This window comes from Sapajus apella, unplaced genomic scaffold (assembly GCF_009761245.1).
Source record: "Sapajus apella isolate SASKATOON/1434 unplaced genomic scaffold, GSC_monkey_1.0 scaffold148, whole genome shotgun sequence".
Taxonomy (NCBI): domain Eukaryota; kingdom Metazoa; phylum Chordata; class Mammalia; order Primates; family Cebidae; genus Sapajus; species Sapajus apella.
Window position 1 is genome coordinate 1,808,638 of NW_022437088.1, and position 23,571 is coordinate 1,832,208.

The 23,571-nt window shown below is 43.1% G+C and overlaps 1 protein-coding gene across 2 annotated transcripts in view; it reads left to right on the forward strand.

Moving 5' to 3' along the window:
* GATAD2B (GATA zinc finger domain containing 2B) overlaps positions 1–23,571 on the forward strand; it is a 120,855-nt gene that overhangs the window by 90,029 nt on the left and 7,255 nt on the right. Inside the window, exons 2-10 of one of the 2 annotated variants that reach the window (XM_032265134.1) lie at positions 6,011–6,346; positions 15,593–15,722; positions 16,458–16,589; positions 16,897–17,028; positions 17,511–17,681; positions 18,481–18,796; positions 21,248–21,450; positions 22,852–22,962; positions 23,136–23,253. In XM_032265134.1, coding sequence (XP_032121025.1) covers positions 6,012–6,346; positions 15,593–15,722; positions 16,458–16,589; positions 16,897–17,028; positions 17,511–17,681; positions 18,481–18,796; positions 21,248–21,450; positions 22,852–22,962; positions 23,136–23,253 — 1,648 coding nt within the window. In that variant the 5' untranslated portion in view covers position 6,011. The remainder of the gene's footprint in view (positions 1–6,010; positions 6,347–15,592; positions 15,723–16,457; positions 16,590–16,896; positions 17,029–17,510; positions 17,682–18,480; positions 18,797–21,247; positions 21,451–22,851; positions 22,963–23,135; positions 23,254–23,571) is intronic. The other variant, XM_032265135.1, reaches the window with a different exon arrangement.

Genomic DNA, 23,571 nt, shown 5'->3' on the forward strand with positions numbered 1-23,571 from the left:
CAGTGGCTATTCACAGGTGCAATGATAGTGCTCTACAGCCTCAAAATTCTGAGCTCAGGCAACCCTGCTGCCTCAGCCTCCCACATAGCTGAGACTACTGGCGTGCACTCTGCCCAGTTTATTTAACATAATTAACATAGGACTGTTGGAATGGTAAATGAGCACTGACTTCAATTTAAAGTCACCAGCCATATTACTCTCTAAAAAGAGAGTCAGCCTGTCTTTTGAAGCTTTGGAGCCCGGTATTGACATCTCCTCTCTAACTATGAAAGTATTCCAGTAGAAGGCTATTTTATCTACATTGAAAATGTACTGGCCGGGCATAGTGGCTCATGCCTGTAATCCCAGCACTTTGGGAGGCCTAGGTGGGTGGATCATTTGAGGTCAGGAGAGACCAACCTTGCCAATATGGAAAAACCCCGCCTGTACTAAAAATACAAAAATTAGCTGGGTGTGTTGGCAGATACCTGTAGTCCCAGCTACTCGGGAGGCTAAGGCAGGAGAATTGCTTGAACCCAGGAGGTGGAAGTTGCAGTGAGCAGAGATCACATCACTGTACTCCAGCTTAGGAGACAGAGCAAGACTCTGTCTCAAAAAAAAAAAAAAAAAAAGGGAAAAAAAGAAATGTACCGTTCACATGGATTTATAGATGAAAACAGTAGACACTGAGCACTCCAAAATGGGTAGGAATGAAGTGAGGGTTAAGGGTTGAAAAACTACCCATTGGGTACTATGTTTGCTATTTGGGTGATGGGTTCAATAGAAGTCCAAACCCCAGCATTATGTAATATCCATGTAATAAACCTACACATGTATCCCTAAAATCTAAAATAAAAATTAGAAAATAAAGAAAAGGAAAAAACTTTCTGTTAATGTGTCACCTTTGTGGGTTATCTCAGCTAGATCTTCTGGATAACTTGTATTAGCGTCTACGTCAGGACTCGGCTACTGCTGTACCTTGTACTTTTGTGTTACGGCGTGACTTCTTAAACCTCATGAACCAGCCTCTGCTAGTTTCCAGCTTTTCTTCTGCAGCTTCTTCACCTCTCCCAGCATTCATAGAATTGAAGAGAATTAGGGCCTGACTCTGGATTAGGCTTTGGCTTAAGGGAACGTTGTGGCTGGTTTGATCTTCTTGCCAGTGCACTAAAACTTTCTCCATAATCGCATTCACAGATTGACTAACCGTTAAAAGCAAGAGGCCTAGCTTTCAGCCCATCTTGGTTTTCAGTGTGCCTTCCTCATTAAGCTTAAGTATTTCTAGCTTTTTATTTAAAATGAGAGACATGTGACTCCTCCTTTCAGTTGAACACTTAGATGTTCAACACTTACTCAACTAAAAGAGAAAAATGGGAGAACAGCCAGTCTGTGGAACAGTCAGAACACACACAGCATTTACTGATTAAGTTTGCCATCTTCTGAGTACAGTTCATGGTGCCTCAAAACAAAATAGTAACATCAGAGATCATTAATCACTGATTATCATAATGGATATAATAATGATGAAAAAGTTTGAAATACTGTAAGAATTACCAAAATGTGACACAGAGACAAAGTGAGGACATGTTATTGGAAAAATGATACCATTAGGCTTGCTTACTACAGGGTTACCACAAACCTTTGGTTTGACTTTGTTTTTTGAGACAGTCTCGCTCTTGTCACCCAGGCTGGAGTGTAGTGGTGCGATTTCAGCTCACTGAAACCTCTGCCTCCTGGGTTCAAGTGACCCTCCTGCCTCAGCCTCCCAAATAGTTGGGATTGTAGGCATGTGCCACAACACCCGAACAGGGTTTCACCATGTTGGCCAGGCTGGACTCAAACTCCTGACCTCAAGTGGTCCGTGTGCCTCAGCTTCCCAAAGTGCTGGGATTACAGGCGTGAGCCACCGTGCCCGGCCTTGTGTTTTTTTTTTTTTTTTTAACACAGTATCTGCAAAGCACAATAAAGCAAAATGTAATAAAATGAGGCATGGCTATATGTTTTGCATTTAGGTGTATAATCAGTTGAGTGGCAGATTTTTTCTACCCTCCCCAACTTACCATGGTGTGCCCAGTTACTACTATCAGTTATATAGTGTTGACTGAAGTACTAAAGACATTGTTACTATAGAGTTAGGGCTTATATTTTGGTGTTCTCTAGCACTCAAGTTTCTAGTCACTCTATCTGAAGATTTTTTTAGAGGTAAATTGGATGGTAAAGTGTGATAAAAATGTTCTAAAGTTTATTATAATGATAGTTGCACAACTCTGAATATACTAAAAATCATTGAATTGTACACTTAGGTTAATTATATTATATGTAAATTATATCTCAGTAAAGTTCTTTTTTTTTTTTTTTACTCTAAGTTCTGGGATACATGTACAGAGTGTGATGGTTTGTTACATAAGTATACATGTGCCATGGTGGTTTGCAGCAGCTATCAGGCCGTCATCTAGGTTTTAAGCCCCACATGCATTAGGTATTTGTCCTAATGCTCTCCCTCCCTTTGTCCCCCATTCCCCAACAGACCCAGGTGTGTGATGTTCCCCTCCCTGTGTCCGTGTGTTCTCATTGCTCAACTCCCACTTACGAGTGAAAACATGCAGTGTTTGGTTTTCTGTTCCTATGTTAGTTTACTGAGAATGATGGCTTCCAGCTTCATCCATTTTCCTGCAAAGGACATGAACTCATTGTTTTTTTATGGCTCCTAAAGCTGTTCTTTAGAAAGGGAGGGAATTAAGAAACATTATGGGTGGCGGTGGGGTGGGGGGGGGGGGGGGGGCAAAAAAAAAAAAAGTTATCCCAGAATTCAGGAGTTTGCGTTCTGACTTTTCTCGTCTTTAAAAGATGTGTTTCTGTTTACAATCCCCAGCACTTTGAGAGGCTGAGGCGGGAGGATCATTTGAGCCCAGGAGTTTCAGACCAGTCTGGGCAACATAGTGAGACCTTGTCCTTCAAAAATCGAAAAAATTAGCAAAGTGTGGTGCCATGCATCTCTAGCTACTCAGGAGGCTGAGGCGGGGAGGATTGTTTGAGCCCAAGAGTTTAAAACTGCAACGAGCTATCATTGTGCCACTTGCATCCTCGAGTGTTTGAAGCTGCAATGAGCTACGATTGTGCCACTTGCATCCTAGCCTGGGTGACAGAGTGAAACCCTGTCTCTCAAAAATGAAAATGAAAACAGGCTGAGTATGGTGTCTTAGCCCTGTAATCTTAGCACTTTAGGAGGCCGAGGTGGGCGGATCACAAGTCAAGAGATTGAGACCATCCTGGCCAACATAGTGAAACCCCATCTCTACTAAAAGTATAAAAATTAGCCAGTCGTGGTTGTACACACCTGTGGTCCCAGCTACTTGGGAGGCTGAGGCAGAATTGCTTGAACCTGGGAGACGGAGATTATAGTAAGCCAAGATGGGGCCACTACACTCCAGGCTAGCAACAAAGTGAGACACTGTCTCAAAAAAATATACAAATTAATTAATTAATTTAAAAAGTAAAAACAAATATAATGAAGGGTGTGTGTTTCCTTTTTTGCTTTTGTTTTATTTTTGTTTTAAGACAGTCTCACTCTGTGACCCAGCCTGGAATATAGTGATGCGATCTTGGCACACTGCAACCTCCACTTCTGGGTTCAAGTGATTCTCATGCCTCAGCCTCCCAGGTCACTGGGACTACAGGCCTGTGCCATCATGCCTGACTAATATTGTTATTTTTAGTGGAGACAGGGTTTTACCATGTTGGCCAGGCTGGTCTCCAACTCCTGACCTCAAGTGATCCACCCGCCTTGGCCTCCCAAAGTACTGGGATTACAAGCGTAAGCCACCTTACCCGGCTCCTGTTTCCTTTTGTTTATTCTTTTTCTTCATTGTAACTGGAAAAGAATATTTATTTATTTTGAGATGGAGTCTCACTCTGTCGTCCAGGCTGGAGTGCAGTGGCGCAATCTCTGCTCACTGCAACCTCCACCTCTCAGGTTCCAGCGATTCTCCTGCTTCAGCCTCCTGAGTAGCTGGGATTACAGGTGCCTGCCACCACACCTGGCTAATTCTTTGTATTTTCAGTAGAGGTGAAATTTCACTATGTTGCCCAAGCTGCTCTCAGATTCCTGGCCTCATGTGCTCTGCGCTCCTTGGCCTCTCAAAGTGCTGGGATTACAGGCATGAGCCACCGTGGCCAGCCAAATCTTTTTTATTTACTTATTATTTGTTGAGATGGAGTCTCTCCCTGTTATCCAGGCTGGAGTGCAGTGGCTCAATCTTGGCTCACTGCAGCCTCTGCCTCCTGCGTCCAAGTGATTCTCCTGCCTTGGCCTCCCGAGTAGCTGGGATTATAGGCACCTGCCACCACGCCCAGCTCATTTTTGTATTTTTAGTAGATAGGGCGTTTCACCATGTTGGCCAGGCTGGTCTCGAACTCCTGACCTCAGGTAATCCATCCACCTTGGCCTCCCAAAGTGCTGGGATTACAGGCATGGGCCACCGTGCCTGGCCAGGGAAAGAATCATAATACCCCTTATTTTATTCAAGCACATACATAGTTTTTTATGTAAGAGTACCAATTAATGCCGGGCGCGGTGGCTCAAGCCTGTAATCCCAGCACTTTGGGAGGCCGAGGCGGGTGGATCACGAGGTCAAGAGATCGAGACCATCCTGGTCAACACAGTGAAACCCCGTCTCTACTAAAAATACAAAAAATTAGCTGGGCATGGTGGCGCGTGCCTGTAATCCCAGCTACTCAGGAGGCTGAGGCAGGAGAATTGCCTGAACCCGGGAGGCGGAGGTTGCGGTGAGCCGAGATCGCGCCATTGCACTCCAGCCTGGGTAACAAGAGCGAAACTCCGTTTAAAAAAAAAAAAAAAAAAGAGTACCAATTAATGTTGGTAGTCTTTTCTGTTCAATAACTTGAGTCTATGAATTATTGGACCTCATCTCATGCCTTTGGTGTGGAACTCACATTCTTAGGGAATAGAAAAACTTTTTAAGCACTTCATTTTTACAAATGAAATTGAAACTTGGGAAGATAAAATAGCGTATTAAATATTTGACCTGGTTAACATAAGTGGCAATTTTAACCTGTGTTTCTGTGACTTAAAAGATTTTCTTACTACTTTATCATTGCCATTTCCTACCAGGACAACCCTGGATTTGACAGTGTTGGAGAAAATCTAAATCTAAATCTGCATTCAGATTTTTTTTTCTTGGAGACAGAGCCTCGCTCTATCACTCCAGCTGAAGTTCAGTGGTACAATCAGGCTCACTGCGGCCTCGACCTTCTGGGCTCAAGCAATCCTCCCACCTGATCCTCCTGAGTAGCTGGGACTACAGGCATGTGCCATGAATGCCTGACAAATTTTTAATTTTTTTGTGGAGATGGGGTCTCATCATGTTGCCCAGGCTGGTCTTGAACTCCTGGGCTCGAGCAGTCCTCCCACATTGGCCTCTGGAGGAGCTGGGAATCCAAGTTAAGCCACTATGCCTGGCCTGCATTTAGATTTTGTTAGTGTAAAAAAAAAAAAATCAAAGTGAAAAGGGAAGATAATGATTAGCTTATCTTTAACCATTTTGCTTCATGAGTAAAGAAAATGTTGCTTCTTATGCTAAGCACCCAAGTGCTTCATTTAAAAAAGCATTGTAAGTATCTTCAGATTTTGAATCTGCAAACCCCCCGTAACATTCAGTTTACCTGTATAACAAGCCTGTACGTGTACCCTTGAATGTAAAATAAAAGTTAAAAAAAAAAATATTTTGAATCTATATTCATACAGAATTAAGGGCAGATATCAATAGGCCTCACTTACGTAAATTTAAGTTCACTTAAATTGCTGAGGTTGAATGGAGAAATCTCCTTTAATATAAATGTTCTAAGACAATATCGGGTAGGACATTAGCTTAGTTAACGTTGAACATGTGTGTGTGTGTGCGCGCATGCATGCGCACCTGTGATTCTTAATAACTTTACCATCCCACCTTTTTTTAAAATGGGCTATTTAAGGGACTTTATTTTGATCTTACTTGTATTTTTCTTTCCATAGGATGGATAGAATGACAGAAGATGCTCTTCGCTTGAATCTGTTGAAGCGGAGCTTGGACCCAGCAGATGAACGAGATGATGTCCTGGCAAAGCGACTCAAAATGGAGGGTCATGAGGCCATGGAACGTCTGAAAATGTTGGCATTGCTCAAAAGGAAGGATTTGGCAAATCTTGAGGTGCCACATGAGTTACCCACCAAACAGGATGGCAGTGGTGTCAAGGGCTATGAAGAAAAACTTAATGGGAACCTCAGGCCTCATGGAGACAACAGGACTGCTGGAAGGCCAGGCAAAGAAAACATCAATGATGAGCCTGTGGATATGAGTGCTAGACGGAGGTATGGCTCAGTTCAACTACCTCCAGGGATAGGGTCGTCTCATAAAGCCTGTGAAAATGGAATAAATTCCAATGAGAGGAGGGTGTTTTTCATCCTAAATATTCTTAAAAGAAGATTTGTCTGTATCATCAAGTTTGACCATAAATTCATTTTATTTCCAAATGAAACCAGGTGCCTCAAAAACTGCTTAGTCTACAGATAATTGTAGTTCTTACTCTTAAGAGAAAAATGGTCATTTCTGGATAAAAGGGGCACTAGAGAGCTGACAGGCCAGATGGAAGTGAGTTAATATATACCTTCACTCTAATCTTCATGGCCATCTTAGGAGGAAAAAAAATAGTCTTTTTGTGAGATAATTCCCGGAGTTTTAGGATCTATTTATTGTGGAGTCCCAGCTTTTATTACATCCAAAAGCTTGGGCCTGTCTTTTCTTGGGTCAGAAAGCAAATTATCTTCGTGTGGGTAAGTCTCTGCATTCTTGCTGCATCTGTACGCCCTTCTCCCAGCTTCCCCATATACATTTACATTCGTTTGCACATATATGTTACTCTCTCTTTGACTCACACATGCAAACATGTTTTCCCAGGCCTGTGTTTCTGGTGTCTCTCAAGGTCAAGTACTCAAAACTGTAGGGCACACACTAAGAAGAGGTACCTGGGACTGGCCAGTGGTTGAGTCTACCTGCGCAGTGAATCTAGTATAGACAACCCTATTTTGGGGTTTTTTTGTTTGTTTGTTTTCTTTTATGCTTTTATTGTTGTTTCGTTTTGTTTTTGAGGCAGGGTCTCGCTCTGTTGCCCAGGCTGGAGTGTAGTGACTGGTGTGATCACAGCTCACTATAGCCTTGACCTCCTGGATTCAAGCAGTCTTCCCACTTCAACCCCAACCCTACACCCCACCTCCCTGAGTAGGTAGGACTACAGGCACATCCCACCATGCCTGTCTAATTTTTGTGTTTTTTGTAGAAACAGGTTTTTGCCATATTACCCAGGCTGGTCTCGAATTCCTGAGCTCAAGTGATTGTCCCTCCTCAGCCTCCCAAAGTGCTGTGATTACAGGCATGTGCCACTGCACCCAGCCAGTTTTTTTTTTTTTTTAAAGACAGGGTCTCACTTTGTCACAAAGTCTTGAGTGCAGTGGCATGATTATAGCTCCTTGTAACCTCCAACTCCCAGGCTCAAATTATATTCCTGCCCTAGCCTCCCAAGTAGCTGGAACTACAGGTATGCATCATCACACCCAGCTAATTTTTAAATGCTTTTGTAAAGACAGAGTCTCACAGTGTTGCCCAGGCTGGTCTCAAATTCCCTGGTCTCAAGCGATCTTCCCACATTGGCCTCCCAAAGTTCTGGGACTACTGGCAAGAGCCACCATGCCCAGCTGATAACACTAGTTTTTTTTTTTTTTTGTTTGCTCTTGCCAGAAGTGTTTTTTTGTTTGTTTGAGACAGAGTTCCAGTCTTTTTGCCCACGCTGGAGTGCAGTGGCATGATCTTGGCTCACTGCAACCTCTACCTCCCAGGTTCAATGATTCTCTTGCCTCAGCCTCCTGAGTAGCTGGGATTACAGGTGAGTGCCACCATGCCTAGCTAATTTTATATTTTAAGTAGAGATGGGATGTCACCATGTTGGCCAGGCTGGTCTCAAACTCCTGACCTCAGATGATCTGCCTACCTTGGCCTCTCAAAGTGCTGGGATTATAGGCATGAGCCACTGCACCCGGCCAACCCTAGTTTTTAAAACATTCAGTTTATAAATAGTTTAGAAACAGCTGATAACCGTGAGAATTACTTTTCAGTGTTCAGTTGCCCTCCAAATTACCTTGCTGAGTTTGTCATAGGGCTGATCCAAAGCAGAATCTCTTTAAGAAACTGGACTGATGGAGAATGAAGAAAGGAATAGTTATAACCTTACATATGTTACTTTTTCTACCTTTTAATGTCTACTTAGTGGTTTTGTCCCAGGATTTTTTTTTTAAACCACGCTTTACAAGTGAACATTATTCTTGGTAATAATATTAAAAACTCTTAGGAAGTGGTGGCTCGTGCCTGTAATCCTAGCACTTTGAGAGGCCAAGGCGGGTGGATCACCTGAGGTCAGGAGTTGAGCCAGCCTGGCCAACATGGTGAAACCCCATTTCTACTGAAAATATGAAAAGATTAGCCAGGTGTGGTGGCGTGTGCCTGTGTTCCCAGCTACTGGGAGGCTGAGGCTCAAGAATTGCTCAAACCTGGGCAGCAGATGTTGCGGTGAGTGGAGATCTCGCCACTGCACTCCATCCTGGGCGACTGAGCAAGACTCCATCTCATTTTAAAAAACCAACAAACAAAAAACTTGTAGAAAACCTCAGGCAGACTCCCTAGAGGTCCTGGAAGAGGAGAAAAATTCTTGTAAGTTATATAGGTAGTGCCAGCAGAATATTAAGTAGATTCATCTCTAGATTGTTTGAAAGAAAAGGTAGTGGGTGAATGAGATCATGAACCTAAGCAACCTACTTGCTTATAATCACCCTTACCTTCTGGAGAAAGTAATTTATCCTACTTCATTGGGAAGAAGGAGTTACAGAAATGTTAGGTAGACTCTTCACATCCCAAATTGAAATAAGTGCATTTTTCTTTGCTTTCCTTCCCTATTCCTCTCCCTTTCCTGACAGGGTCTCTCTGTCACCCTGGCTGGAGTGCAGTGGCATGATCTCCACTCATTGCCATCTCCATCTCCCAGGCTCAAGCAATCCTCCTGCCGCATCCTGTCAAGTAGCTGGGACTACAGACATGTACCACCATACCTGGCTAATTTTTTTTTTTTTTTTTTTTTTTTTGAGACGGAGTTTCGCTCTTGTTACCCAGGCTGGAGTGCAATGACGCGATCTCAGCTCACCGCAACCTCCGCCTCCTGAGTTCAGGCAATTCTCCTGCCTCAGCCTCCTGAGTAGCTGGGATTACAGGCACACACCACCATGCCCAGCTAATTTTTTGTATTTTTAGTAGAGACGGGGTTTCACCATGCTGACCAGGATGGTCTCGATCTCTTGACCTCGTGATCCACCCGCCTCGGCCTCCCAAAGTGCTGGGATTACAGGCTTGAGCCACCACGCCCGGCTTTTTTTTGTATTTTTAGTAGAGATGAGGAACTATGTCAGCCAGGCTGGTCTCTTAACTCCTGTGATCTGTGATCTGCCTCTCTCGGCCTCCTAAAGTGCTGGGTTTACAGGCATGAACCACCATGCCCAGCCCAACATTTTTCTTTTTCTTTTTTTTTTTTTCTTTGAGATGGAGTTTTGCCCTTGTTCCCCAGTACGAAGTACAGTGGCACGATCTCGGCTCACCAGAACCTCCACCTCCTGGGTTCAAGCAATTCTCCTGCCTCAGTCTCCTGAGTAGCTGGGATTACAGGCATGTGCCACCATGCCCAGCTAATTTTGTATTTTTAGTAGTTACGGGGTTTTATACCATGTTGGCCAGGCTGGTATCAAACTCTTGACCTCAGGTGATCCCCTTGCCTCAGCCTCCCAAAGTGCTGGGATTACAGGTATGAGCCACCACGCCCAGCCATTGTTAACACATTTTTTTCCCTTTTTTTAGTCCCGCTCCTTCTGTAGACATTTTGGTAAGATTTTATTAGTGCTATTGGAATTTTGTAGTACATTGCAGATACATTATATGTTAAAAAGTCAGACTTCCTGAAAACCCAGCAATTTTTAAAGAAATGTTAGTTTGGGATGATCTTTAAAGATTTTTTAAAGAGATCGGGTGTTGCTATGTTGCCCAGGCTGACGTGTATTGGCAATTCACAAGCACTGTCAAGGTGCACCATTTCCTCAAATTCCTGGACTAAGCAGTCTTCCCCACTTGGCTTCCTGAGTAGCTAGGACTGTTAGGCATTGGCCACTACCCAACATGAGATGATCTTTTGAAATACAATCCTTTGGAAGCTTGGGACTCCAAACTGACAGTTATTTCCACTTAGCCCCAAGATGTTGTATGAAAATGAACAAAACTGGCTGGGCACAGTGGCTGACGCCTGTAGTCCCAGCACTTTGGGAGGCTGAGGCAGCAGGATCATCTGAGGTCAGGAGTTTGAGACCACCTTGGCCAACATGGTGAAACCTTGCCTCTACTAAAAATACAAAACTTCGCCAGACATGGTGGTGGGCACCTGTAATTCCAGCTACTTGGAGGGCTGAGGCAGGAGAATCGCTTGAACCTGGGAGGCAGAGGTTGCAGTGAGCAGAGAGTGCACAGCTGCACTCCAGCCTGGGCAACAGAGCAAGACCCTGTCTCAAACAAAACAAAAAACAAAATAAAACTGATAGATTCCCAGCAAGGAGAACCATAATTTCTTTGATTGTGATAAAAGAAGGACAGGGCTGGGTGCAGTGGTGTATACCTGTAATCCCACCAGCACTCTTGAGTGCAAGAGTTCAGTCAGCCTGGGCAACATAGTGGACCTCATCTCTACCAAGAAAAAATGAGGAAAGAATTTGAAAGCAGAAGGAAGGAAGTTCTTAACCTGATAGCCATGTCATAATTGCCTAAATATTTTATTTTGCCATCAGTTCGGCAAGTTATGATACCTGTGAAATAAGGTATGTATGAAACCAACACTACTAATGTGGAATTCTAGAGAGGGACAGCGGTACTCTGCTTAGTTGTTTTTACTACTGGGATAAGGATTAGGAACTTTATAGCTTCTGGAAATATGCCAGGCTAAGTCACAAGTGATGTCAGCAGCAAATGGGGTTTTTAATAATATATCTCTAATAGGTAGGATTTCATACTTATATACCCCAACTATTGTAAATTATATCTGTGTTTAGGAAAAGGGCAAAATAATTTCTCTCTTGGAATGTTTAACAAATGAGGCCAAAATCGTAGCTCATCAGTTTTTAAATATTGAGGAATGAGTCCGGGCATGGTGGCTTATGCCTGTAATCCCAGCACTTCGGGAGACCAAGGCAGGGGGATCACCTGAGGTCAGCAGTTAGAGACCAGCCTGGCCAACATTGTGAAACCTCATCTCTACTAAAAATGCAAAAATTAGCCAGGCATGGTGGCACGTGCCTGTAATCCCAGCTACTGGGGAGGCTGAGGCAGGAGAACCGTTTAAACTTGGGAGGCAGAGGTTGCAGAGAGCTGAGATCATGCCACTGCACTCCAGCGTGTGTGACAGAGCTAGACTCCATCTCAAAAAAAAAAAAAAAAAAAAAAAAAAAAAATTGAGGAATGAGTCTTTACTTGGGGCCAAACGTGGTGGCTTAAGCCTGTTATCCCAGCACTTGGGGAGGCCAAGGCAGGAGAATCACTTGAGCCTAGAAGCTTAAGACCAGGCTGGGCAACATAGGGAGACCCCTTATCTAAAAAAATTTAAAAATTAGCTACTCGGGAGGCTGAAGTGGGAGGATTACTTGAGCCTAGGAGATCAAGACTGCAGTGAACCACAATTGTGGTTGAGCACTCCAGCTTGGGTGACAGAGTAAGACCCTGTCTCAAAAAATAAATATATACAAGAAAATAGGCTAGGCACAGTGCTCACACCTGTAATCCCAGCACATTGGGAGGCCAAGGTGGGCAGATCACGAGGTCAGGAGTTTGAGACCAGCCTGGCCAACATAGTGAAACTCCATCTCTAAATACAAAAAATTAGCTCTGTGTGATGGCAGGTGCCTGTAGTCCCAGCTACTCAGGAGGCTGAGGCAGGAGAATCGCTTGAACCTGGGAGGCAGAGGTTACAGTGAGCCAAGATTGCATCAATGCACTCCATCCTGGGTGACAGTGCAAGACTCCGACTTGAAAAGAAAGAAGAGAGAGACTTTGGCTTTGCCTTATCTGTGCTATCTACCTAATATGGGTGTGTTTGTATCTGGGAATAAAATATCGTTTAAAGTTGTTCTCAGATGTAACTTCCTGATAAATGGCACACAATTCCCAAATCTTCATCCAGTAATGTCTGTTTTTGTCCTGGTACTGGGCAGTTCCTAAGCAGTAAATGGCACTCATTTGAGCAAGGAAATTTCCTTACCTTAGAAATAATCTGTAATGTGTATATCTAGCTAGGACCAAAATAGAAAGAGCTTCTGAATGAAAAATCTTCCAGATTACAAAATTACCCATGTTTTATTTTTTATTTTATTTTTTAATGTTTTTGAGGTAGAGTCTTGCTGTGTTGCCCAGGCTGAAGTGCAGTGGTGCAATCTCAGCTCATTGCAACCTCCATCTCCCAGGTTGAAGCAATTCTGTGTCTCAGCCTCCTGAGTAGCTGGTATTACAGGAGCATACTACCATACCCTGTTAATTTTTGAATTTTTAGTAGAGACAGGGTTTCACCATGTTGGCCAGGCTGGTCTCAAACTTTTGGCCTCAAGTGATCTGCCCACCCAAAATTACCTATGTTAATCATAGAGGTGGGGGCACAAAGGAATATGGAAATGGTAAGTAAATCACACTTTCATTAAAAATGAAGTCAGACACTTTATTCAGGCCTAACCATTACTCCTGATATGTGGGGTTAGAGAATGAAAGGCTCTTTTCTCCCTCTAGTGGCTTCTTTTTCTGTATTTCTACCTTCCCAGCTTGCTGTATTGGTGACCAGCAATCTAGACAAATTTAATAGTTCACAAGATAGTCGTTCAGATCTTTCTATCCTCCTATTTCCTCACCTAAATTTAGTTGATTTTAGCAACTCAGCTTTAACCTGTTGAGAAACTGAATGCTTATTCCAGTGATCAAGGGTGCCCTGTTCAAAAGGCATCCATGTCCCAGCCAGGCATGGTGTCTAACACCTGTAATCCCAACATTTTGGGTGGCTAAGGCAGCAGGATCACTTTAGCATGGGAGTTCAATACCAGCCTGGGCAGCAGAGCAAGACTCCCACCTCTACAAAAAAATTCAAAAATTTAGCCAGGCACAGTGGTGTGCACCTGTAATCCCAGCTAGCAACTCAAGAGGCTGAGGCGGGAGGATCTCTTGGGGCCAAGAGTTTGAGCATGCAGCGAGTACCACTACACTCTAGCCTGGGCAACAGAGTGAGACCCTGTCTCAAAAAAAAACCAGCATCCATGTGCCAGTAGCAACTGAGACAACAAACCCTGTTAAGTAGACAGCTAGTGATCTGTGATCATTAAGTTGATTGTTAGAGGCCACGGTGGGAGGGTCACTTGAGACCAACTTGGACAATGTAGTAAGAGCCTGTCTCTACAAAAAATACAAAAATCAACCAGGCATGGTGGCACATGCGTATAGTCCTGGTTACTCAGGAGGCTGAGGTGGGAGGATCACTTGAGCCCAGCAGGTCAAGGCTGCAGTGAGTCGTGATTGGGCCACTGGACTCCAGCCTGGGTGACAGAGTGAGACCCTGTCTCAAAAGGGGAAGAAAAAAAAAGCTGGGTGTGGTGGTTCATGTCTGTAATCCCAGCACTTTTGGAAGGCCAAGGCAGGTAGATCACCTGAGGTCAGGAGTTTGCAACTAGCCTGGCCAACATGGTAAAACCCCGTCTCTACTAAAAGTACAAAAATTAGCTGGACATAGTGGTGTACGCCTGTAATCTCAGCTACTCGGTGGGGCTGAGGCAGGAGAATCACTTGAATCCGGGAGGCAGAGGTTGCAGTGAGCCGAGATCATGCTGCTGCACTCCAGTCTGACAACAGAGTGAGACTCCGTCTCAACAAAAAAAAGGTGGGGGGAACTATTAATGATTTGATGATTTGAGGGAATGAATAGTGGCAAGCATAATGTCTACAGCCTTATAGAAAAGGATTAAACCTCCAGAATCAAATATATTGAACTTGCATCTACTTACCAGAGTTTTATCCAGCATCTTAACTCAAAAAGAGTCTAGAGGCCAGGCTCAGTGCCTCACTCCTGTAATCCCAGCATTTTGGGAGGCCGAGACAGGTGGATCACGAGGTCAAGAGATTGAGACTATCCTGGCCAACATGGTGAAACCCCATCTCTACTAAAAATAAAATTAGCTGGGTGTGGTGGTGCGAGCCTGCAGTCCCAGCTACTTGGGAGGCTGAGGCAGGAGAATTGCTTGAACCTGGGAGGCGGAGGTTGTAATGAGCTGAGGTCACACCACTGCACTCTAGCCTGGCAACAGAGTGAGACTCTGTCTCAAAAAGAAAAAAAAAAAGAGTCTAGAAATTACTTTGAAATCTGAATCTCCCACATTAGCTTCTCTTACTCCTAATCCTATTTACTAGATAACTCTTACTTAGGTCATTCTAGGGTTAGCCTTAAAAGCATCATGCTTATTTTTATAAGATGATTTTAAAAATGGCATATACTGCTTAAGACCTAGGTAACAAGAATCCCAGAATCGCTAATTGCCTCAGGTTCCCAAATCAATGGGTGTATCTTCTAATTCTCCTGTGATTTCAGAGGTACATTCCCAGATCCTACTTTCCTTGAGATTGTCAGTGTAGTAGTTGGGAGTATATAGGTTGAGGGCAATTGTTCTTTGGTCTTTTTTTGAGATGAAGTCTTGCTCTTGTTCCCCAGGCTGGAGTGCAATGGCGCGATCTCAGCTCACTGCAGTCTCCACCTCTCCGGTTCAAGCAATTCTCCTGCCTCAGCCTCGCGAGTAGCTGGGATTACAGGCACTTGCCACCATGCCCAGCTAATTTTTGTACTTTTAGTAAAGACAGGGTTTCACCATGTTGCCCAGGCTTATCTTGAACTCCTGACCTTGTCATCCACCTGCCTCAGCCTCTCAAAGTGCTGGGATTACAGGCGTGAGCCATTGCGCCTGGCCAGGATAGACTATTATAGGAGGTGTCACATAGCCATGTTATGATAATGAGCTGCCTCCTTAGCAGTGCATCATCTGTATCCAGAGTGGCAGTTAGGCTCTGCTGCCTTTTCCTTCTTTTCTAGAGCTAGCCATTTTCTTCTTGAGCCTCTACATAACTAACAACAGCCCAATGGAGGGTGAGATATGGGGAAACATTTATAATTTTCATTAAAAATCTGTGTGATAAGAACACTGATCTTATTCCTATTCTAAAACCAGTCATTGTCTTTGTATCTTTGTCCCTGCATCCTCTGTAAGGAATTTAGATGGGGGAACTATTTTGCGTTTACATCTTGATGTCTTCATCCTAGGATTTGAGTGTCTCTGTTTTCCTCTGGGTGAGTGGGACAAATCTAAGTTCCCTTGGATTTTTTTGTTCAGCATAGAGAAAAAGTTTTCTTAACTTTTTTTGTGGACTTTTACTGTTGGAAATAGCTGTTTTTTCCTTTTTTTTCCTAGTGAGCCAGAGCGAGGAAGGCTAACTCCCTCACCAGACATCATTGTTTTGTCTGACAATGAGGCTTCCAGTCCCCGTTCCAGTTCCAGAATGGAAGAAAGACTAAAAGCAGCCAACCTAGAGATGTTTAAGGTAAAAAGAAAGAAAAATTTATTTGTTCATGTTATGCTGCTTCTATTTTATTTAATTCCTCAAGAGTCTTAGTTCTGTTTTTTGACTATTTACTCTTTGGATATAAATAACTACTCATTAATGAAAACTATGTGACTCTGGACTTCAAGGGCTTTTAAAAGGAACCATTAGAATCAAGTGGAAACCATAGTTTGAAGAGCATATACATAGGCCATTATATTCAATGTAATTTATCTTTGGAAAATGAAAACAAAAGTTCATAATTCAAGTCATATAAACTCTTGGCTGGAAGGATGTCTTCTGCACTCTAACCTAAGTACCAGAATATGAAGGGATTCCCAAGTTTTTATGTATAACTAGAGGAAATGTAGCTTTAAGAGATTTAGTAACATTATTTTGAAAGAAGACAATGTTTCTCTTTAGTTATTCTTTTTGCCAAGAATCTGGATGATTAGCTTTATATGTGGCCTCTCCTTTAATTCTCTAAGCATTTTTTTGAGTACCCACTGAATGCCAGGCACTGTGGCAGACCCCAGAGATGCAAAGATAATCCTGTTACCACTTCTGCTTCTTGTGGAAGATAAAGGTTTCAGAGCTAAGAAGTAAAGATTGTCTCTTAATGGATAAGTACAGACCGACTAGAAAGTTAAAAAAAACAAAAAGTAAAGATTGTCTCTTGCAGGAAGGAATTCTGGGTACCTCCTGCCATAGCTGACAGCCTCCTTGTTTCCTTAGGGAAAAGGGATTGAGGAACGGCAGCAACTTATCAAGCAGTTGAGGGATGAGCTGCGATTGGAAGAAGCCCGACTGGTCCTGTTAAAGAAACTGAGACAGAGTCAGCTACAGAAAGAGAATGTGGTCCAGAAGGTAATGTGCCCTAGAAATAAGGGACTAAGGGAAAGGAAAGAAAAATGGGTTTGAGAGTAGGCTACCCCAGGTAGGTTCAGTTGGGTGGCTCATTCTTCTCTGGGTCCATAGTTTTTTAGTCTGTAGTAGTAAGGTTTTTTTTTTAAGTCTTAGGCCTTAAGAAAACCTTGACTCCCTTTTTCTGGTTTTTCCTCCTAGTTGACAAGAACCTCACACTGACAAGGAATTTTTAAAGTCTAGAAATGTACCAGATTTCCACCTCTGATTATTGGCCTTTTCCAGTCTCATTTTCTCTTCCCTCTCCCAGACTCCAGTTGTACAGAATGCAGCATCTATTGTTCAACCATCTCCTGCCCATGTGGGACAGCAGGGCCTATCTAAGCTTCCCTCCCGGCCTGGGGCCCAAGGGGTTGAACCTCAAAATTTGAGAACATTACAGGTATGTGACCCATAATGGGATCTTAGTGTTGGAGGGCCCTCTGTCTAATCCTGTCTCTGTTTTTGGGCTTTTGTGAAGATTATAGAAGAACCTGGCCATGATAGAGGTGTTAATTACTACTACAGATTGTTTTGTTGGTCCATTATGGCATGATTTAGTCTTCAGTAGAAGGATGAGTAACTTTCATCTTTCCACTCTTGTTTTTCTTCTCTAGAGAATGCTTCCAGCTTCTCTAGGGAAGGGGTAGATAATTTTCTGTCTAACCCTATAGGATTAGTTTGTACCAAAGAAAGCCAAGGACTTCCCAACCACTAATCAGGTTTACAATGATGGTAGATTTACCCCATAGACTATTAACTGAAATTACCAAGTCTGGCTGTGTTCCTGTGTTTCTACTCAGCTATGAATTATAGGCAGTGTTTTCCCTTTTGTGTAATGTTATACCACCTGTGATTAGTTCTTTTCCTTTTCTTCCCCTCCAGGGTCATAGTGTCATTCGTTCAGCTACCAATACTACCCTTCCACACATGCTGATGTCTCAACGTGTTATTGCACCAAACCCAGCCCAGCTACAAGGTCAGCGGGGCCCACCTAAGCCTGGCCTTGTACGTACCACAACACCCAACATGAATCCTGCCATCAATTACCAACCGGTAAGAGAGAGCCAAGCCCTAATGTGGAAACAGTGAAATCCTTTATTTGCTTTGCTTGTTGAAAGGGCCATAGGTTTTAAGTTTTTATACATAGATAAACTCTAGGACAAAAATGGTTATTTAGGTAGGGATTGAATTGAGAGCGGTCCCCAAAGTAGAAGCTTTGAGGAATTATATTAAAATAGTAGTAGAGGAGAGAGGGCTATACAGCAGAGCAGCAGTGAGCTAAAAATCTGCCCAGAAGAGAGTGATTTAAAGAATAAGAAGCACAAGAATGTGTGACAGAAAGCAAAATCTTTATTTCTCTCTCCTTTTTTTTTTTTTTTTTTTTTTTTTTTTTTTTTTTTTTTTTTTTTGAGGCAGAGTCTTGCTCTGTTGCCCTGGCTGGAGTGCAGTGGCACAGTCTTGGCTCACTGCAATCTCTGCCTCCTGGGTTCAGGGAATTTCCAGCTAATTTTTATATTTTTAATAGAGACGGGGCTTCATCATGTTGACCAGGCTGGTCTCAAACTCCTGACCTCAAGTAATTTGTCCGCCTCTGTCTCCCAAAGTCCTAAGATTACAGGCGTGAGCCACCACGCTTGGCCTTTATTTCTTTCTTAGCAATTTTAGCTCATAGTCATCATCATTTTCCTTTCCTATGTGTCAGAGCTCTTTCTCAGTGAATAAGTTGACCACCTCCTATTTTGGAGAAGCTAAGTAGTCCAAACCAGGATCAGACAGTGTCCTCTGCCAAGAACATAAGAATTGATCCTTTCTCCTACATACCATGATTGACCCCGTTCTCAATCTATTTCAGCAGTCAAGTTCTTCTGTTCCCTGTCAGCGTACAACATCCTCTGCCATCTATATGAACCTTGCCTCTCATATCCAGCCAGGGACAGTGAACAGAGTGTCCTCGCCACTTCCTAGCCCCAGCGCTATGACTGATGCTGCCAACTCACAGGCTGCAGCCAAATTGGCTCTTCGCAAACAGCTGGAAAAGACACTCCTGGAGATCCCACCCCCTAAACCTCCTGCTCCGTTACTTCACTTCCTGCCTAGTGCAGCCAATAGCGAGTTCATCTACATGGTAGGCTTGGAAGAAGTCGTACAGAGTGTCATTGACAGCCAAGGTAAGGCTATTTCTTCTAGTCAGTCTCTTTATTTAAGCAAGTGTTTGCCAAGCCTGACTGACATAGGCAGAGTATCAGAGGGTGCTGTACAATATTAAATAGCCTCTTCTTCCTGCTTCCTGTTATCAAACCACCTCCCCTCCCTTCTTTATAGGCTGTTTCAGAGCAACATGTTAGGAGTGTGTGTGCGTGTGCGTGTGTGCTTGTGTGTGTGTGTGTATCTATCTATCTTTTCTTGTTTTTCGTTTAAGACGGAGTCTCGCTCTGTCACCCAGGCTAGAGTGCAGTGGCTAGAGTACAGTGGCACAATCTCAGTTCACTGCAACCTCTGCCTCCTGAGTTCAAGCAATTCTCCTGCCTTAGCCTCCCATATAGCTGGGACTACAGGCATGTACCACCACACCTGGCTAATTTTTGTATTTTTAGTAGAGACGGGGTTTCATCATGATGGCCATGCTGGTCTCGAACTCCTGACCTCAGGTGATCTGCTCACCTTGGACTCCCAAGGTTCTAGGATTATAGGCATAAGCCACTGTTCTTATCTATCTATCTATCTTCAGCTTGTTTTTTTCCTTTTGGCAGGTCAGCTATCATTGAGGCTTAATATTTTTATTTGTATTTATCTATCTTGTATGTTTTTTGTAGGGCAGTGAGTCCTCACCACCATCATCAATAGTTTCTTAGAAACTGTGACTTTAAGCGAAACAACTATGGTGGCAGGGGGGATCCTCAAGTAACATTTTATTATAACATTGATGAGAAAAAAAGATTGATCATGTTGTATGTTGTTTCACTGAAATCACAGTCTCTAAGAACCTGTCAATAACACTGAAGACTGACTGTACTTTGTTTAGTTCTTCTAAATGGTGGCTAGCATGATGCTACATAATTTGATAAATAGAACTTCTTTTTCTTTTGTTTTTTTTGTTTGTTTGTTTGTTTTTTTGGTTTTTTGAGACAGGGTCTGATTCTGTCGCCTAGGCTGGAGTGCAGTGATGTGATCTCAGCTCTCTGCAGCCTTGACTTCCCAGGCTAAAGCCATCCTTCCATTTCAGCCACCTGAGTAGCTGGGACCACAGGCGTACACCACCATGCCCAGATGTTTTCTTTTGTTTTGGTTTGATTTGGTTTTTTTGAGCCAGAGTCTTACTCTGTCACTCAGGCTAGAGTACAGTGGCATGAACTCAGCTCACTGCAACCTCTGCCTCCTGGTTTCAAGCAATTCTTTTTTTTTTGAGTCGGAGTCCCGCTCTGTCACACAGGCTGAAGAGTGCAATGGCGTGATCTCAGCTCACTGTAACCTCTGCCTCCCAGGTTCAAGCAGTTCTCTTGCCTCAGCCTCCCGAGTAGCTAGGATTATAGGTGCCTGCAACCACCCCTGGCTAATTTTTTTATTTTTAGTAGAGACGGGGTTTCACAGTGTTGGTCAGGCTGGTTTCAAACTCCTGACCTGAGGTGATCTGCCCGCCTCGGCCTCCCAAAGTACTGGAGTTACAGGCATGAGCCACCGCACCTGCCCCAAGCAATTCTTATGCCTCAGCTTCCAAAGTCGCTGGAATTGCAGATGTGTGCCACCACACTTAGCTATTTTTTTTCTGTTTTTAGTAGAGACAGGGTTTTGCTATGTTGGCCTGGCTGATCTCAAACTCCTGTCTTCAAATGATCCGCCTGCCTTGGCCTTCCAAAGTGCCAGGATTACAGGTGTGAGCCACCATGCCTGGCCTGGAACTTCTATTTTTAATGTCAGTGTTTTTGCAACACTGTACTGAATTTCTGTATTTAGTCCCTGATCTTTGCATGCTTACAGTTGAGAAACTAGACATGCTTGTATAGATAATTAAGAAAGACCATATAAAAAGCTGTAAACCAATACTAAACCATACTATAGAGTATTATCATCATACAGTCTAAACTAACCAAAGTTATTAAACTTGAATTTCTAAACGTGGACTTAACGAAGAAAAACTGACAGTAAAGGAAAGTGCCCAGAGGAATCAATGTTAGCTATAAATAGATCACAAAGTGAATAATTCAGACACTGATACCTATTTAAAACTAAATGTATGTGACAGGGATAAGAACAGTGTGAGGTAAGGAGATATTAAGAAGCAAAAGTATTGGTTGAGTTAGAGTCCTTTGACTTTGAATTGACTCAGGATTTTCTTCTCAGTGTGATATAGTAGAACATCAGGAAATATCCCAGCTTTATCAGTTTAGAAGCTACATTTCTTAGACTTCTTTCCTAATTTGTGAAGGAGAATGGTACTGTCTGAATTCCCTAAAGTGATAATTGTGGTAATCAGATTAAATAAAAGCATTTTGTAAATTATAGAATATTATTTTTGTAGAGTCTCTTTAATTCATCAGAATAAACTCCTTGAAAAGATCTATTTGATTAAGAGAAACAGAGGAGACAGGAAATGTAAAGCCACTATTTTTGTTGGTATCTAGGCAAAAGCTGTGCCTCACTTCTGCGGGTTGAACCCTTTGTATGTGCCCAGTGCCGCACAGATTTTACCCCTCACTGGAAGCAAGAAAAGAATGGTAAGATTCTATGTGAGCAGTGTATGACCTCCAACCAGAAGAAGGCTCTAAAAGCTGAACACACCAACCGGCTGAAAAATGCGTTTGTGAAAGCCCTACAGCAGGAACAGGTAAGAATTCTGAACTCACCAGCCACCTGCCCCAGTTTGTTTTTTCCAAAGGGTCGTGCCTTCTAGTTTGCAGGAGTGGTTCGCGTGATCCCCACAGGTCCAGAGGTTCCCTTTTTGTCTCCTTATCATTTGATAGTGTTTCCATTTGATGGAGTATTCTGATTAAGAACATGGTAAAATATAATGGCTGAGGTTAACAGAAAGGGACAGAAAGCTTGGGGCTCTTGGCTTTTCCATAGCACTCTATTCTCATCTTCATTTTCTCTTAAAACAAATAAAAGATTTTGGTGGGAAGAGTTTATATTTGTACTAGGGATCTCTTAGTAGTAGTTATTTGCAGTGTATATTTGACAGGAAATGACAAAGGAGAGTGAATTTTGAAGTAACCCAGTGAAAAGTAGTGGTTCTAGAGTATGTGAACATCTCATGTTGTAGTAATAGGATGAGAATATCTTAGAGAGGGAGAAATGTGTTAGAAACTCAGATCCTTCTTTTTTTTTTGTTGTTTTTTTTTGAGACGGAGTTTCACTCATGTTACCCAGGCTGGAGTGCAATGGCGTGATCTCGGCTCACCGCAAGCTCCGCCTCCTGGGTTCAGGCAATTCTCCTGCCTCAGCCTCCTGAGTAGCTGGGATTACAGGCACACACCACCATGCCCAGCTAATTTTTTGTATTTTTAGTAGAGATGGGGTTTCACCGTGTTGACCAGGATGGTCTCGATCTCTTGACCTCGTGATCCACCTGCCTCGGCCTCCCAAAGTGCTGGGATTACAGGCGTGAGCCACCGCGCCCGGCCTGAAAACTCAGATCCTTCTTATTTCTCACTCTACCCATCAGACTCCCTTGCTTGGTTAGCATCATGAACTTTTTGGAAGATGGGGTAGGCAGGAGTAAAAAATAAAACCCATTTATGCTGTAGGACTGGTAGTAAAAAATAAATAAAATTTTTTAAAAATAAGAAAGAAAAAAAGTGATAAAACCCCAGTAATTTATCAGCCTTAATTAATTCATCACCTCCAGCCAACTTCTGAGAGCCAGCTTTCCTGGAGAAAAAGAGAGAGGAGGATCCCTTGATCAATGAAGCAGGTTAGCTGCTTATACCCAGAAATCTCAGTGTACCACCCTACCAAACTTTTTTGCCTTTTCCATATTCCACCAACTAGCCAACAGCATTAGAGGTAAGAACACCTCTAGGTTTTCTGGTTAGGAAATCAGGTGGGCTGGGCGCAGTGATTCATGCCTGTAATCCCAGCAGTTTGGGGAGGCTAAGGTGAGAGGATTGCTTGAGCCCAGGAGTTCAAGACCAGCCTGGGCAACAAAGTGAGACCATGTGTCTATTTAAAAAAAAAAAAAAGGAAATTGGGTGCTGTCCTGTCAACCTAATCTGATGACTCCCAACAGGAAATTGAACAGCGATTACAGCAGCAGGCAGCCCTTTCCCCCACTACGGCTCCAGCTGTATCCAGTGTCAGTAAACAAGAGACTATCATGAGACATCATACGCTTCGGCAGGTAAGGAACTTTTTCCCTGATCCTGATTTCTTTAGAATGTTTATCAACCATTTATCATAATTTGTCTTTTCTATTGTGGGAAATCATATTATTCTTCTGTACTCCCTTATCTTTGCCCTCATTTAACATTCTATCATAGCAAAGTTGTACCAACTGTCTCCTCATCATTGCAGGCTCCACAGCCCCAGAGCAGCCTCCAGCGTGGCATACCCACATCTGCCCGCTCCATGCTTTCAAACTTTGCACAGGCACCCCAGTTGTCTGTGCCAGGTGGCCTCCTTGGTATGCCAGGTAAGAAGGATTAATCTGAAAACGTTTCTCATGGATCAACTGTTAGTATGCCATTCTGTAGTAACCCCTTTAAGGGAATTGTTCCTTCCTTTACTTTCTTTTCTTTCTAGAGCATACATCCTCACTCTTGTTATTCAGCAAATGTTTGCTAAATTCATATTACGTGCCAGCCACAGTGCACTAGGGTTTTGGTGGTGAAAATGACTCAGATCCTATTGTTATAAATTTAACTTTTAATATGCCTTCAGTATACATGTGATTATTGATCTATTTTGGCTGGGACAACAGGGTAAACTGTGTTTGAATAATCCAGGGATG